At 34.2% G+C, this 13710-nt stretch overlaps 1 protein-coding gene across 5 annotated transcripts in view; it reads right to left on the bottom strand.

The window, feature by feature from the left end:
* LOC145321656 (myosin light chain kinase A-like) overlaps positions 1 to 12253 on the bottom strand; it is a 34964-nt gene extending 22711 nt beyond the window's left edge. For 2 of the 5 annotated variants that reach the window (XM_080163149.1, XM_080163153.1), the window contains exons 1-6: positions 12126 to 12253; positions 11259 to 11306; positions 10030 to 10078; positions 6262 to 6358; positions 5562 to 5613; positions 3237 to 3326 (exon numbers count right to left, since the gene is read on the bottom strand). In XM_080163149.1, the coding sequence (XP_080019275.1) occupies positions 3237 to 3326; positions 5562 to 5613; positions 6262 to 6358; positions 10030 to 10078; positions 11259 to 11306; positions 12126 to 12215 (426 nt within the window). In that variant the 5' untranslated portion in view covers positions 12216 to 12253. Of the gene's footprint in view, positions 1 to 2643; positions 2718 to 3236; positions 3327 to 5561; positions 5614 to 6261; positions 6359 to 10029; positions 10079 to 11258; positions 11307 to 12125 lie in introns of all 5 variants that reach the window. The other 3 variants (XM_080163150.1, XM_080163152.1, XM_080163151.1) reach the window with 3 other exon arrangements.
* Between the last annotated feature and the right edge of the window lie 1457 nt (positions 12254 to 13710).

Genomic DNA, 13710 nt, shown 5'->3' with positions numbered 1-13710 from the left:
TCATTCTTTTAAGATATTAATAAGCTAATTCGTTAGCATAAAATTAGGTGATTGTACTTTAACAATATCTGTTAGACTCACGTGTTGCCTAGGAACATGCACATGACAACACAGCATAATCAACACGCCAAACATTGGGTCCATACGACAAGTGTGCGTGTGTGTGATAAATTGCAGGGATCGCAAGGGATAAGACAATGACCGATAAATTGATGTACATCTCCAATGATGTTGCACAAAATTACCCATTCTGTAAATTACAATTAATGGTTGGAACGTTTGGACACTCAACTTAATAAACCAACCAATCAGAATTTACTAAAGTCCCCAAAGTTGTTGAGCTAACAAATAAGAAAACGATATTATAAAACTTTGGAGACTATTGTTATAAGAAATCAATTGTCCCCACCCTCCCTGGATAAAATGGGCCCATACCACAATTGTGTGTGTGTGTGATTAGGCCCAAACTAAGAATTTGCAAGATACTGTTGTATGTACAGTGTACATTTAGAGATGGGCATCCCTATTGTAGGCTACATATCCTAATGTAGATGATTAAGTTTATGTTAAAAAAAACCCATAGTTAGCGGGTGATATAAAGATTCGATATTATTCAGATAACCGTAGTATTGTTACTGGACAGGCTTTGGGCTATTTTTTTGCGGAGGTAGATAGCCCATTAAAAGAACTTTAAATAAAGGTTTTATAAGGAGGAACGTCTTGCGGCAACTTAATAAAATCTTTCCCAATTTTATTCCACAGCAAAATTTTAATTCTTGTTTAATAAACTAAGTGTTTCAAAAGGCAGAGGCCCTAAAATGATAAAATCAGTCACGCAAGTTGAACTCACACGTTATTAAACTTTCAGTTAAATCATTTTTTTTTATCAAACTTCAAAAATTTAAATTTATATGTAAACAAAATGTATCTACCAGGAAGGGAGGGGACACTGGGCTGTTTATTACATTAGTCCCCAAAGTTTTATAATAATGTTTTCTTATTTAAGGGCTTAATAACTTTGAGGACTTAAAAATGAATTTTGATTGGTGTCTTCATTTAGAATCCAAACGTTTCAATTTATAATTGTAATCTACAGGATAGGCGATTTGTGTATTATCATTGGATATATACATCAATTTATCGACCATTGTCTTATCCCTTTAGATCCCTGGTATTTACTGTCAATTAATTATGCCCCAGTAATCAGAATGTGATATCTTTACAAATATGTTTTAAACAAATGAGGAAAATCATCCTAATCTCAGAATGACATTTTATAATGAAACAAATCAAAACAAGGATGACAACATCCCTAAAAGCGAAGCTCTGAAATTGTAGGACAAACTAACATTAACACTTGTATAGTGTCAGAACTGAATAATTATAATATAAATGTATAAAGTCGTAACAAAATTAAATTTCTTGTAAAACTGCGTAAATACAGATTAATGTTTAAGGATGTACTTACATACTTATATTTAAAGGACTTGATTATAGAGATGCTCCGCCGTTAATATTGTACTTTGTACTTTTATCTATAAAAGGGATAAATCAATTTATAGTCCATTGTCTTATCCTCTAAGATCAATCATTTGAATCTAAAACAGGGTTAAGACTAAGAAAAAGGTTGTGCTATTAAAAGTGATACATTGATTGGAAAGGAGTCTAATGTTTTATCCCTACAGATCCATGATATGAATCAAAAACAAAGTTAAGTTGAGACTCTAAGAAAAAGGTTGTGTTATAAAAAGTGATACATTGATTGAAAGTAGTCCAATGTTTTAGCTCTACAGATCCATGATATGAATCCAAAATAGGATTGAGACTTTGAGTCAAAGGTTGTGCTATAAATAGTGATACATTGATTGATTAAAAGGGGGTCTTATGTTTTAGCACTCAAGATCCATTATTTAAATCCAAAACAGTTTGGGGATTAAGGACTACGGTTGTGCTATAATGTTATTTCTCGTATTCATTCGAATCCGGTGGATAGGAACCGGTTCTCATCCATACGAAAAAAACTATGTCTAGCATCGTATTATATACAGTTTTCTACGAATATAGAAATGTACAATCATAAGATTAAAGCTAGTTTTTTTTAGCCTAAAACTAGGCTAAAAAAACTAGTTTTAATCTTATAATTGTACAATTACATTCTATATCCGCGGAAAGCCGTTTATAATACGATACGAGAAATAACTATTCTCGCATAAACAGCTTTCCGTGGATATAAAATATACAATTATAAAAATAAAACCAGTTTTTTAGCCCCAAGATGCCGAAGGCACGGGCTAAAAAAGCTGGTTTTAATCTTATACCTAATTGTATATTTGTAGAAAACTTGCAAAAATACGATGCTACACATGTTTTTATCGTATGGATGAGAACCGGTTCTAATCCACCGGATATTAATCGGTTTCGAATGAATACGAGAAAAAAAGGGTACCTTGACATGACTATAGAATTCCTCCTCTCCATCGCCATCCTCTGCCTCGCTGTGAATTAGAGAACCCAGGGATAAAGGTTGTGCTATAATAAGGTTACCTTGACATGACTATAGAATTCCTCCTCTGCACCCCCATCCTCTGCCTCGCTGTGAAGTAGAGATCCCAGGGATAAAGGTTGTGCTATAAAAAGTTATACCTTGACATGACTATAGAATTCCTCCTCTGCACCCCCATCCTCTGCCTCGCTGTGAAGTAGAGAACCCAGGGATAAAGGTTGTGCTATAAAAAGTTATACCTTTACATGACTAGAGAATTCCTCCTCTGCACCCCCATCCTCTGCCTCGCTGTGAAGTAAAGATCCCAGGGATAAAGGTTGTGCTATAAAAAGTTATACCTTGACATGACTATAGAATTCCTCCTCTGCACCCCCATCCTCTGCCTCGCTGTGTAGTAGAGAACCCAGGGATAAAGGTTGTGCTATAAAAAGTTATACCTTGACATGACTATAGAATTCCTCCTCTGCACCCCCATCCTCTGCTACGCTGTAAAGAAGAGAACCCAGGGATAAAGGTTGTGCTATAAAAAGTTATACCTTGACATGACTATAGAATTCCTCCTCTGCACCCCCATCCTCTGCCTCGCTGTGTAGTAGAGAACCCAGGGATAAAGGTTGTGCTATAAAAAGTTATACCTTGACATGACTATAGAATTCCTCCTCTGCACCCCCATCCTCTGCCTCGCTGTGTAGTAGAGAACCCAGGGATAAAGGTTGTGCTATAATAAGGTTACCTTGACATGACTATAGAATTCCTCCTCTCCGCCGCCATCCTCTGCCTCGCTGTGAAGTAGAGAACCCAGAGATATTAAACTCTGCTTTCTGGGGATCACAAACTTTTTAAAATCTATTCAATAATAAAATAACAGGATGTCTATGTGTTTGTATGTTTGTACCGAAGGATCTCGCTAACCGCTGAAGCGATCGGGTTCTCCTTAACAGGGTAGCTTCTCATAGGTTCCGGGAAGGTTTATAACTATTTTAGGGGAGGCTACCACCACCCTCCCAAGACAAAATTACAAAAAATCAAATTTTTTTACGCAGAGAGATTTCAAAGCTACATAGATAGGTATCGTAGAGACTTGAACCTAAAAATCAAACATTTAAAGTGCCACTAGAAGCCTCTGGGGCGTAGCAGCTAGTAAGAAATAAAAGGACAAAGAACTTCTGTGCTATAAGATAATATCTTATACATACTGTTGTTCTATGAGTATATTTATAACACCATATTGCTGTGCTTTCCTCTAAAGTACCAGTTAAGCACATAACCTCCCCTCTCCCTCAACTTACTTTAGAAATGAGGGAGGAGGGGTAGTTTTATCCCTATGACTCACCCCTTTGGAGATCAATATTCCTACTGAGCCTATAACTGACGTACCCCAACCCTGCAGGGCTATCCTTTACCAAATATAACCTAACCCAACCTGACAAGCAAACATTTTAAAAATATGGGTTTGTGTGCTTAATAGGGTTGGGCCAGATATCCGGTGTGGTCGGATATCCTACCATTTTCAATATACGGCCGGATACCGGCTATTGAAACTATCCGGCCGGATATCCGGCAATATAATCTTTTATATTTTACAACAAAAAACTCTGTTTTTTTAAATCTTAAATGGCTGTAATTTTCTTATTATTGAAGCTATAAGAAAATTTTTTTCTGAATATGTTTATCTTTATGTAAATTTTATATTAGAAATCTCAAAACATAAATTTTGGCGGTGGCAGCAGTGCTTGGCAGCTGCCAGCCGCAAACCGACGGTTGGCAGGTAAACGGCAACGGATTTTATGAAATTGTAATAAGTCACGAAGATATATAAAAAAGCTTAAGTTTAAAATTTGAAATCTTCAAGTAAAAAGTTGCGGTCACAGAAACCGTTTAAAGATTTCTGGAGACCTGGAGGTTCAGAACTTGCAGGATTATACCTGAAACCTGAAATCGACTTGAACATCTATATTACATATGAGGATGTACGACTATAGGATATTTAAGTATTAGATAACAAGAAATGCTTTGTTAAAGTAAAAAAAACAATTTTTACTTTTTACCTGAATGACCTTACCAGATTTGCTGGCATCCTGGCATCAACTCTTAGTTATGTTTCATACCCATATTTCGAAAGTCACTCAGTTGTAGCCCTCTACCTTTTATGTTTTATACACAGAAAATGGGATAGAAAAAAACAGAGGGGGGGGGGGCAGGCATTTAACGCCACCTCCCCGCCCATCCTCCAACCGTTAGGGGTTGATATTACATATTGAGGGTAGTAATAGTTAATTAGATTTATTTGCTAAGGAGATTTAATAGTTACTTAATTTTAAGTTTTAACCTTAATTTTATCCTATTATATAAAGTAGTAAGCTTTTTTTTTGTCTGTAGCGAAGGATCTCGCTAACTGATGAACCGATATGGTTCGATATGGTTCTCCTTTTTAGGTCCCAGGGTGGTTTTAGTCCGTTTAATTTTTATAAAAAAAGTCGTTGTAAGGTTTTAAGTTATTTTTCTGCACTTTCATGTCCTTTCTAATATCCCTAGATACTAGGGACGCAGCCGCTAGTATAAAATAAAACACCAGTATATGAAGAAATTTTTTTTGCGGGTATAGTCCCTTTCGTGGCAACGCCCCTTAAGGAGCGATTATTCGTATTTTCACAGTAGCTTTCCTCCTATTTCTAGCCCCTCGTAGGGGACTCTAACCTTGCGGGGCCAATTGTCTAACCCTGCGGGGCAATCACCTAACCAAATATAACCTAACCCAACCTAAAATAACCTATTAAAAGCAATTTTAAAAATACAAAGAATCGCCCCTTAAGGTGCGTTGCTACGAAAGGGACTATATCCTTTTTATATACTTTAATATGTAGTAATTTGGCCGGTTATCCGGCCGGATATCCGACATTTGAAATCAGCCGGATATCCGGTATCCGGCCAAAAAACTATCCGGCCCAACCCTAGTGCTTAACAAGGCACATTCTTCTTGTTAAAAGATAGAATTTTAGAAATGTGTAATTTTATCTTTTAGATTTAATTTATCCAATATTATAAAAGTTTGATTCCTTGAAATTGACCGGGAAGGAGGTGCAGACTGATAACCACTATCAGATGAATGCCTGAAAATAAATATTTATAAACATTGTAAATATAATGTACAATAGCTTGCTGTAATTGCTATCAATAGAGAGAAAAAACCTAAAAATAGCTTTTTTGTAAGATAGTAAATTAACCACCCTGGAGAGAGATACTTATACTTTTCTCCAATTTAAACGATTTATCTCTCTCAATCAGTCTTTCTAATCTAAAGGCACATCCAAGCAAGATACTGCTGAGACATCCTAGAGCGAATAGGGTCTGATACAGATGAATCTAAAACCAGGGAGTGTAGGAGACATAAAACTCTAAATTACACTTATATCAAAAGTTTTATAACCACATTTTCTCATTTTTGACTTTAAAAGATCAAATCTGTAAAGATTAGAACAAGCTAGTCCAAGCTTTTCCACCATTAATTGTAACAAGGTAATTTTGTTTTTCCTAATTGGGGGTTGTACAATAATTTGTAGTTCATTGTCTTATCACTTACAATTACATAAACAAAATTGTGCATTATAATGTTGCTGAGTGCCCTCCTCCTTCAGACAAAAATTAACTCTACATGATTTCACGACAATTAAGCCCTTAGTTAGTGTTTTCGATAATAAAGTGTGCCTGTTTGTAAGTCAAGAAATTCCCTATTCTTTAATTATAAAATTGTCACTCGCCTGCCATACCTGCTGAAAGATCTGAGAATTGGAATGATGGATGAAACTCTTGAGAGAATATTTTGTGTGCTATGTAATAGTTTGTCTACCATACTTCCTAAAAAATCAAAATTTACTAGGGTTGGGCCGGATATCCGGTGTGGCCGGATATCCGGCCGGATATACGGCCATTTTCAATATCCGGCCGGATACCGGATATTGAAACTATCCGGCCGGATATCCGGCAATATAATCTTTTATATTTTACAACAAAAATCTCTGTTTTTTTTAATCTTAAATGGCTGTAATTTTCTTATTATTGAAGCTAGAAGAAAATTTTTTTCTGAATATGTTTATCTTTATGTAAATTTTATATTAGAAATCTCAAAACATAAATTTTGGCGGTGGCAGCAGTGCTTGGCAGCTGCCAGCCGCAAACCGACGGTTGGCAGGTAAACGGCAACGGATTTTATGAAATTGTAATAAGTCATGAAGATATATATAAAAGCTTAAGTTTAAAATTTGAAATCTTCAAGTAAAAAGTTGCGGTCACAGAAACTGTTTAAAGATTTCTGGAGACCTGGAGGTTCAGAACTTGCAGGATTATACCTGGAATCTGAAATCGACTTGAACATCTATAATCAGATAACAAGAAATGCTTTGTTTAAGTAAAAAAATATTTTTACTTTTTACCTGAATGACCTTACCAGATTTGCTGGCATCCTGTGCCCGCAATTTTCAACTCTTAGTTATGTTTCATACCCATATTTCGAAAGTCACTCACTTGTAGCCCTCTACCTTTTATACACAGAAAATGGGATAGAAAAAAACAGAGGGGGGGGGGGGGCAGGCATTTAACGCCACCTACCCGCCCATCCTCCAACCGTTAGGGGTTGATATTACATATTGAGGGTAGTAATAGTTAAATAGATTTATTTGCTAAGGAGATTTAATAGTTACTTAATTTTAAGTTTTAACCTTAATTTAATCCTATTATATAAAGTAGTAAGCTTTTTTTTGTCTGTAGCGAAGGATCTCGCTAACTGATGAACCGACATGGTTCGATATGGTTCTCCTTTTTAGGTCCCAGGGTGGTTTTAGTCCGTTTAATTTTTATAAAAAAGTCGTTGTAAGGTTTTAAGTTATTTTTCTGCACTTTCATGTCCTTTCTAATATCCCTAGATACTAGGGACGCAGCCGCTAGTATAATATAAAACACCAGTATATTTGCGGGTATAGTCCCTTTCGTGGCAACGCCCCTTAAGGAGCGATTATTCGTATTTTCACAGTAGCTTTCCTCCTATTTCTAGCCCCTCGTAGGGGACTCTAACCTTGCGGGGCCAATTGTCTAACCCTGCGGGGCAATCACCTAACCAAATATAACCTAACCTAACCCAAAATAACTTATTAAAAGCAATTTTAAAAATACAACGAATCGCCCCTTAAGGTGCGTTGTTACGAGAGGGACTATATCCTTTTTTGATACTTCAATATGTAGTAATTTGGCCGGTTATCCGGCCGGATATCCGGTAATTTGGCCGGATAACCGGATATTTGCCGGATATCCGGCCAACGCCGGATATCCGGCCGGATACCGGATATCCGGCATTTGAAATCAGCCGGATATCCGGTATCCGGTATCCGGCCAAAAAACTATCCGGCCCAACCCTAAAATTTACTTTTTTTTTCATTTATACTAATTGCTTCGCCCCTAGCCTTTAGGATAACCCGAGGGTGGACAGAAAAATAGGCTCAAACCGCCCAAAACTTGTAGAAATCTTCCCTAAAAAGTACAATCAATTCAGATCAGCAATTTTAGAGATCTTTTGCTTCAGACAAAAAAACATACTACCTTATATTGTAAAGGGATAGTTGAATGTTTGTCTGTATGTTAATAGAGATCTCTCAAACGGTTGTATTATTTAAGTTTTAAGAGTTAGTATCTCGATATTAGTATATGTTACTTAAATTATTATATTTTATGGAGTTAATAAAACCATTTTATTGATTTTATCATTTAAACTGGTTACATAAATGATTTCAACAACTATATTAAAAAGAAGTAATATCTTATAAAAATAATACCTAACTGTTTCTCAAAAAAATTTTTGTTTCTGAATAGATTTAATTTAAAAAAGTATTCATAATTAAATTTTTAATATTATGATGCATTTAATTTGTCAACCTTATTTAAAACCTATTGTACCTAAAAAATTATCTTCTCTCGGAAACTTAACCTTACATAATTGTCTATTTATGGTCATAATAAATTTTTTGCAATTTGCTTAACCTTTTTCTAGTTACTAAGTATGATCAGGGAGGAAGGGGACATTGGGCTGTTTATTACACTAGTCCCCAAAGTTTTATACCTAATACCTAACTTTTTCTTATTTGTTGGCTTAACAATTTTGGTGACTATTTTTGAATTGTTAATGGTTTGTTCATTGAGTTTAGTGTCAACAAGTTTCAACCAATAACAGAAAGGTTAATTTTGTGTAGCATCTTTGGGGATGTATATCAATTTATCGGCCATTGTCTTATCCCTTAAGATCCCTCAAGTATAATGCACATAAACAAATCGTAAAATTCTAAAGATAACAATACGAAATATTTCTCACTTCGTGTGCAAAAAATAAAGGAAAAAAATCATAAATTATTTTTTTCTTTTAAAAAATACATTGATGGTATCAATAACTAGGTAAGAGTTTACAAATATCATTATTATTAGTGTCATTGACTAAGAATAATAATAAACAAATAAGATCTAAATAAGCTTGGACACTCAAATTAAGTATAAGTGAACGATTGATTTTAAAAATTATCATATTTACATATTATTTATTGTATGTTGACTTAATATAATCTTAATATAAATACAAAGAAAAAAAGATAACCTACATGTCAAAATAATTTTGAATGCTTATCATTAGATAATACTTATGGCGCATCACAATTTTTAAAAGCGAAGCTTTTCTATAATTAGGGTCGGTCCGTCCGTCCGTCCGTACGTCCGTCCGTCCGTCCGTCCGTCCGAGATAGATAGCTTTTATTCATTAATTTAGGCATGTTAAAATTGTCCTATCGATTTCAAACTTTGCATGATGATTCCTGTAGTAGTTGGGCACGATTTAGAAAGCGTAGCAACTCTATAATCATGACCAAAATGTCCGTACGTCCATTTTAAACATGTTGATTTTTTTACTTTTTTAACAACAAATTTTTATGTGATCTTATAATCCGATTGGTCTGATTTTTGGTATATTGATTCCTGGGAATACAAAGTATAATGTAATGAGCGAAGCAACTCTATAATCAGATCCTAAAAATGTTAGTATGTCCATAAACATTATCCTGAATCAAGCGTTTTTAAAAAAAAATTACTCACAATTTTGCTTTGACTCTTATACATTTATATTATGATTATTCAGTTCTGACACTATACAAGTGTTAATGTCCGTTTGTCCTACCGTTTCAGTGCTTCGCTTTTATGGATGTTGTCATCCTTGTTTATTTCAGTTTTTGATTATTGAGTACAAGCTTGAACTCAATGTAGCGGCTTCACCCCCAAATGGCCTCTAAAAGCACTTCTTTGAAAAGGCTGGTGTAGGAACAAAATTAGAGGCTGGTAATTTATTTTTGGGATGATTTTTCTTGGTAGGGTAATTCATCTCTTTAAAATAGACCATTATCTAGGAAACCAGTAGGAACCATCTTTAACGTCTTTGGTTATGAGGCGCTGTTGGGCCTAGATTCGAACCTATTACCTTCTCGGGTAAACCAATTACTAACCTGTATCACTGGGTTGAAAAATATGACTTGACTTTCTGCTTTCATCATTCTTAACAAACAACAATAAATTAATATACAGCAGCACAGATAAGCAGGGATATAAAGGGATAAGGCAAAGGGCGATAAATTGAAGTACATCCCCAATGACTATACTCAAAATTACCCTTTCTGTAGATTACAATTAAAGGTTGAAACTTGGGGCCAATCAACTAAATGAACCAACCAATCAAAATTCAATAAAAGTACTCAAGGTTGTTAAGCTAACGAATAAGAAAGATTTTGGGGACTAGTGTAATAATTAGCTCAATGTTTCCTCCCTCCCTGGACATAACTAACCATAGAAAAAAAGTTCAAGCCTTTAAAACAGGCAGATTAGATTTAATCATAAAATATCAAATTATTTTACATATTGCTTCACTATGAAAAGTAAATTTGTGTTTCACTATAAAAAGTATATTTATGTGACTGTTGATTTATTCTAAGTGTGAAAAAATGCATGATATAACTTACACTCGTTCCTTTTTAGTAGCGAAGCTACTCTATAATTCACTTTGTCTGTCCGTCTGTCTGTCCGTCAGCCCGTCCGTCCGTCAGTCCGTAACGCTATGGGGGAAATGAGATTTACTCAGCTCCTATAAAAGATAGAATGCTGAAATTTTTTGACAACATTCCCATCATTAAGGAGCACAATTAACTATAAAACATCAATGGCGGTCGGACAGCTTTTTAGCAGGTTTTAGGCTATTTTTTCACCCACATTTTCCCCCATATCTTTGGCGTTTATGATCCGATTTTCAAATTTTTTTCAGTTAAAGATATCAAAATTAAATTTCCCGTCGTTTGAAGGAAAAAACAATGACTGTCAGACTGTCTTTTTGCAGGTTTTTGGCTATTTTATATTTTTTTCAATTTCCCCGATATCTTTGGTGTTTTTTGTCCGATTTTCAATTTTTTTTCAGTTAAAGATATAAAAATTAAATTTCCGGTCGTTTGAAGAAAACACCAATGACGGTCAGTCCCATTCATGAACTTTTGTGCTTCGCTACTTATGGATGTTGTCATCCTTGTTTAAAACTATTTTCAACGAACTATCATGTATCAAATAGGAGTTTATTTGGTTTCAAACACAAAAAAGTTTATCAATAAAAAGGAGTTGACGTCACAAGTCCCATAACTGACAAAACATGCTAAAGAACAAGCTTTGTAGAGCAGCTTTGCTACAAGCCTACCTTGTAATAATCTTCTTTTCTTCTTGTCTTTCTACTGTGAACCTCATGCTATAGAAGAAAAGATTCAATCCTTTTTATAAAAGAAACATGATCTGTGTCTATCCGTCTTTATCGAAGGGTCTCTATAACCGCTAAACCAATATGGTTCTCCTTTACATTGTAGATTATCATAGTTCCTGGAAAGGTTTATAACTATTTTGGTGGAGGTTACCTACTACCACCACCATTTGTGCATTTGTCAATCACAGCCATACTAATTCATATTAGTAAAAGTTTTAGAATGAGATGCGAATTTTTTACCGAATTCTTTATTATATTAGTTTGGGTTTTAAAATGACATAAAAATGTGCAAAAAAAAGTATTTTAAAGTAATAGGTACAGCAATATTAGAACTTACATGGCCCTTAGATTTGCATACTATTAAGTAAGGGGGGAGGTGGGTGAAACATTTTTTAAAACCAAAACTAAAAGTCCAAGGAACTCCCTTTATTACACAAAATCAATAAATGACTCATATTTTCTAATTTAAAAATCTAATCATCCTGATCTTTGCAACTTTTTCAATCTTATGAAAAAAAAGAGGGATGAATGTGTATCTGTCTGTCTGTGATAATATTTCAAGTATGGCTAAGAAACCGATTAATATCCGCTGGATTATAACCGGTTCTCAGCCATACTTAAAACTTATGTAAAGTATTGTATTATAGACATTTTCCCACGAATATTAAAAGAAAAAATAAAAAAAATTTAAAACAATTTTGTTAGCCCGATCTTTCAACCCCTCTGGCTTAAAATTGGTTTATAATTTTTATCTTAATATCCACGGAAAGCTGTCTATAATTTGATATAAAGATAACAAATCTTTGCCTTGTTTAATTTTTGTGCAAAATCCTCCTCGATGGAAGAATCTGAATCATTGTTGTCAAGTTGTGCAACACGAGAGCCACATGTCAACATTTTAGGTTGCAGCCCACACTCACCCTACAAATATTCTGAAAAATATTTCAATCTATGTTATAAACCTTCCAAGGATGGAGCGTAAAGTTGCGTGATTGATGTATTCTTCCGAATTCTCTCAACAATTTAAAGCTACCATACGAAAAAAACTTTTATCGAATAGATCTTGGGAATTTTTATTCATAGCCCTTTGTTCCATGAAGGAAGGGTACATTGGGCTGTTTATTACAATAGTCCACAAGTTTTTAAAAGTTTTCTTATTCATTGTTGGCTTAACAACTTTGGGGACTTTTAATGAATTTTGATTGGTTGGTTCATTTAGTTGAGTGTCAAAACGTTTCAACCATCAATTATAATCTGCAGAACGGGTAATTTTGTGTATCATCATTGCATTGGGAATGTACATCAATTTATTGGCCATTGTCTTATCCCTTTAGATCCCTAGATTATTCATATATCTCTGAATACTTCTGGGCACAATAATTTTCGTTGTTTCTTTCACTAGTTCATTAAAATAGTCACTTTAGCAAGTTTCACTTGGATATATTTTGCACATTCAGAGATTAAACTTATTCAATATCACCCTAAATTATTGCAATCAATCATGTACTTAAAAACCTTTCAAATAATGAAGGAAAATATTTATTTAAACGATTATAGTTGTTATAAATAAATTACTAAGTTCAACAAACAGTTATCTTAAATTTTCAAGAATAACTTATCTTATCTGTCCTAGAAACATAAAAATAATAAGCATTATCTCGTTATTATGCTATCTTTTTTTTTTATTCCAAATATTTTTAAAGGAAAAGATTTTCTTTTTTTAGAACGTACGTATGTCTGACTGTTCAAAAAACTCATATCGTAAATCAGGTAGATAATTTTGTCTTATCTATCACTTGCTTGGCGATTCCTATAATAATGAGGCATAATAAATGTTAGGACTTTATAATCATAAGTTTTAAGTCAATTAAATTCAACCATAGCAATTTTTTAACCTATATCTTCAAGAGGGGTGCCATACCCCTCCACCTCCCTCTAACTAGCCTAAAACTTTCCCAACACCAATGTGAATCTTCCCTAACAATCATGGAACGATATGTCGAGCCGTTTGTGACATCCTATTACTTTTGTATATAGAATGTTTATATTAAAAGCTTTGTTATTATTTGCTATAATTATCTGCTTCCCTTTCATGGATATTGTAATATTTTTTTGTGTAGAACTAGAAAGAACAAATACAAATTGCATAACAACACAGAGAAATATATATTCCTATTAAAAAACTTTATCTTAACATTCTAGAATTTATATAAGTCGTTAAAGTCTCTTTTTGTTAGGAAATTTGGAGGTTAGAAATATTTTTATTGAAGCTGCTCCTATCTAAATTGGTCCTTGCAGTGTTTTATGCTATTTTTAAGAGAAAAGGAAATGGGATAGGGAGCAAGAAATGTCCCATATCCCCCCCACCCCCTAAGGACAATTAAGCTTCTGT

The sequence above is a fragment of the Acartia tonsa genome, chromosome 6 (assembly GCF_053477335.1).
Source record: "Acartia tonsa isolate MP-2025a chromosome 6, ASM5347733v1, whole genome shotgun sequence".
Lineage (NCBI taxonomy): Eukaryota > Metazoa > Arthropoda > Copepoda > Calanoida > Acartiidae > Acartia > Acartia tonsa.
This window is presented reverse-complemented; position numbering and strand designations above follow the sequence as displayed.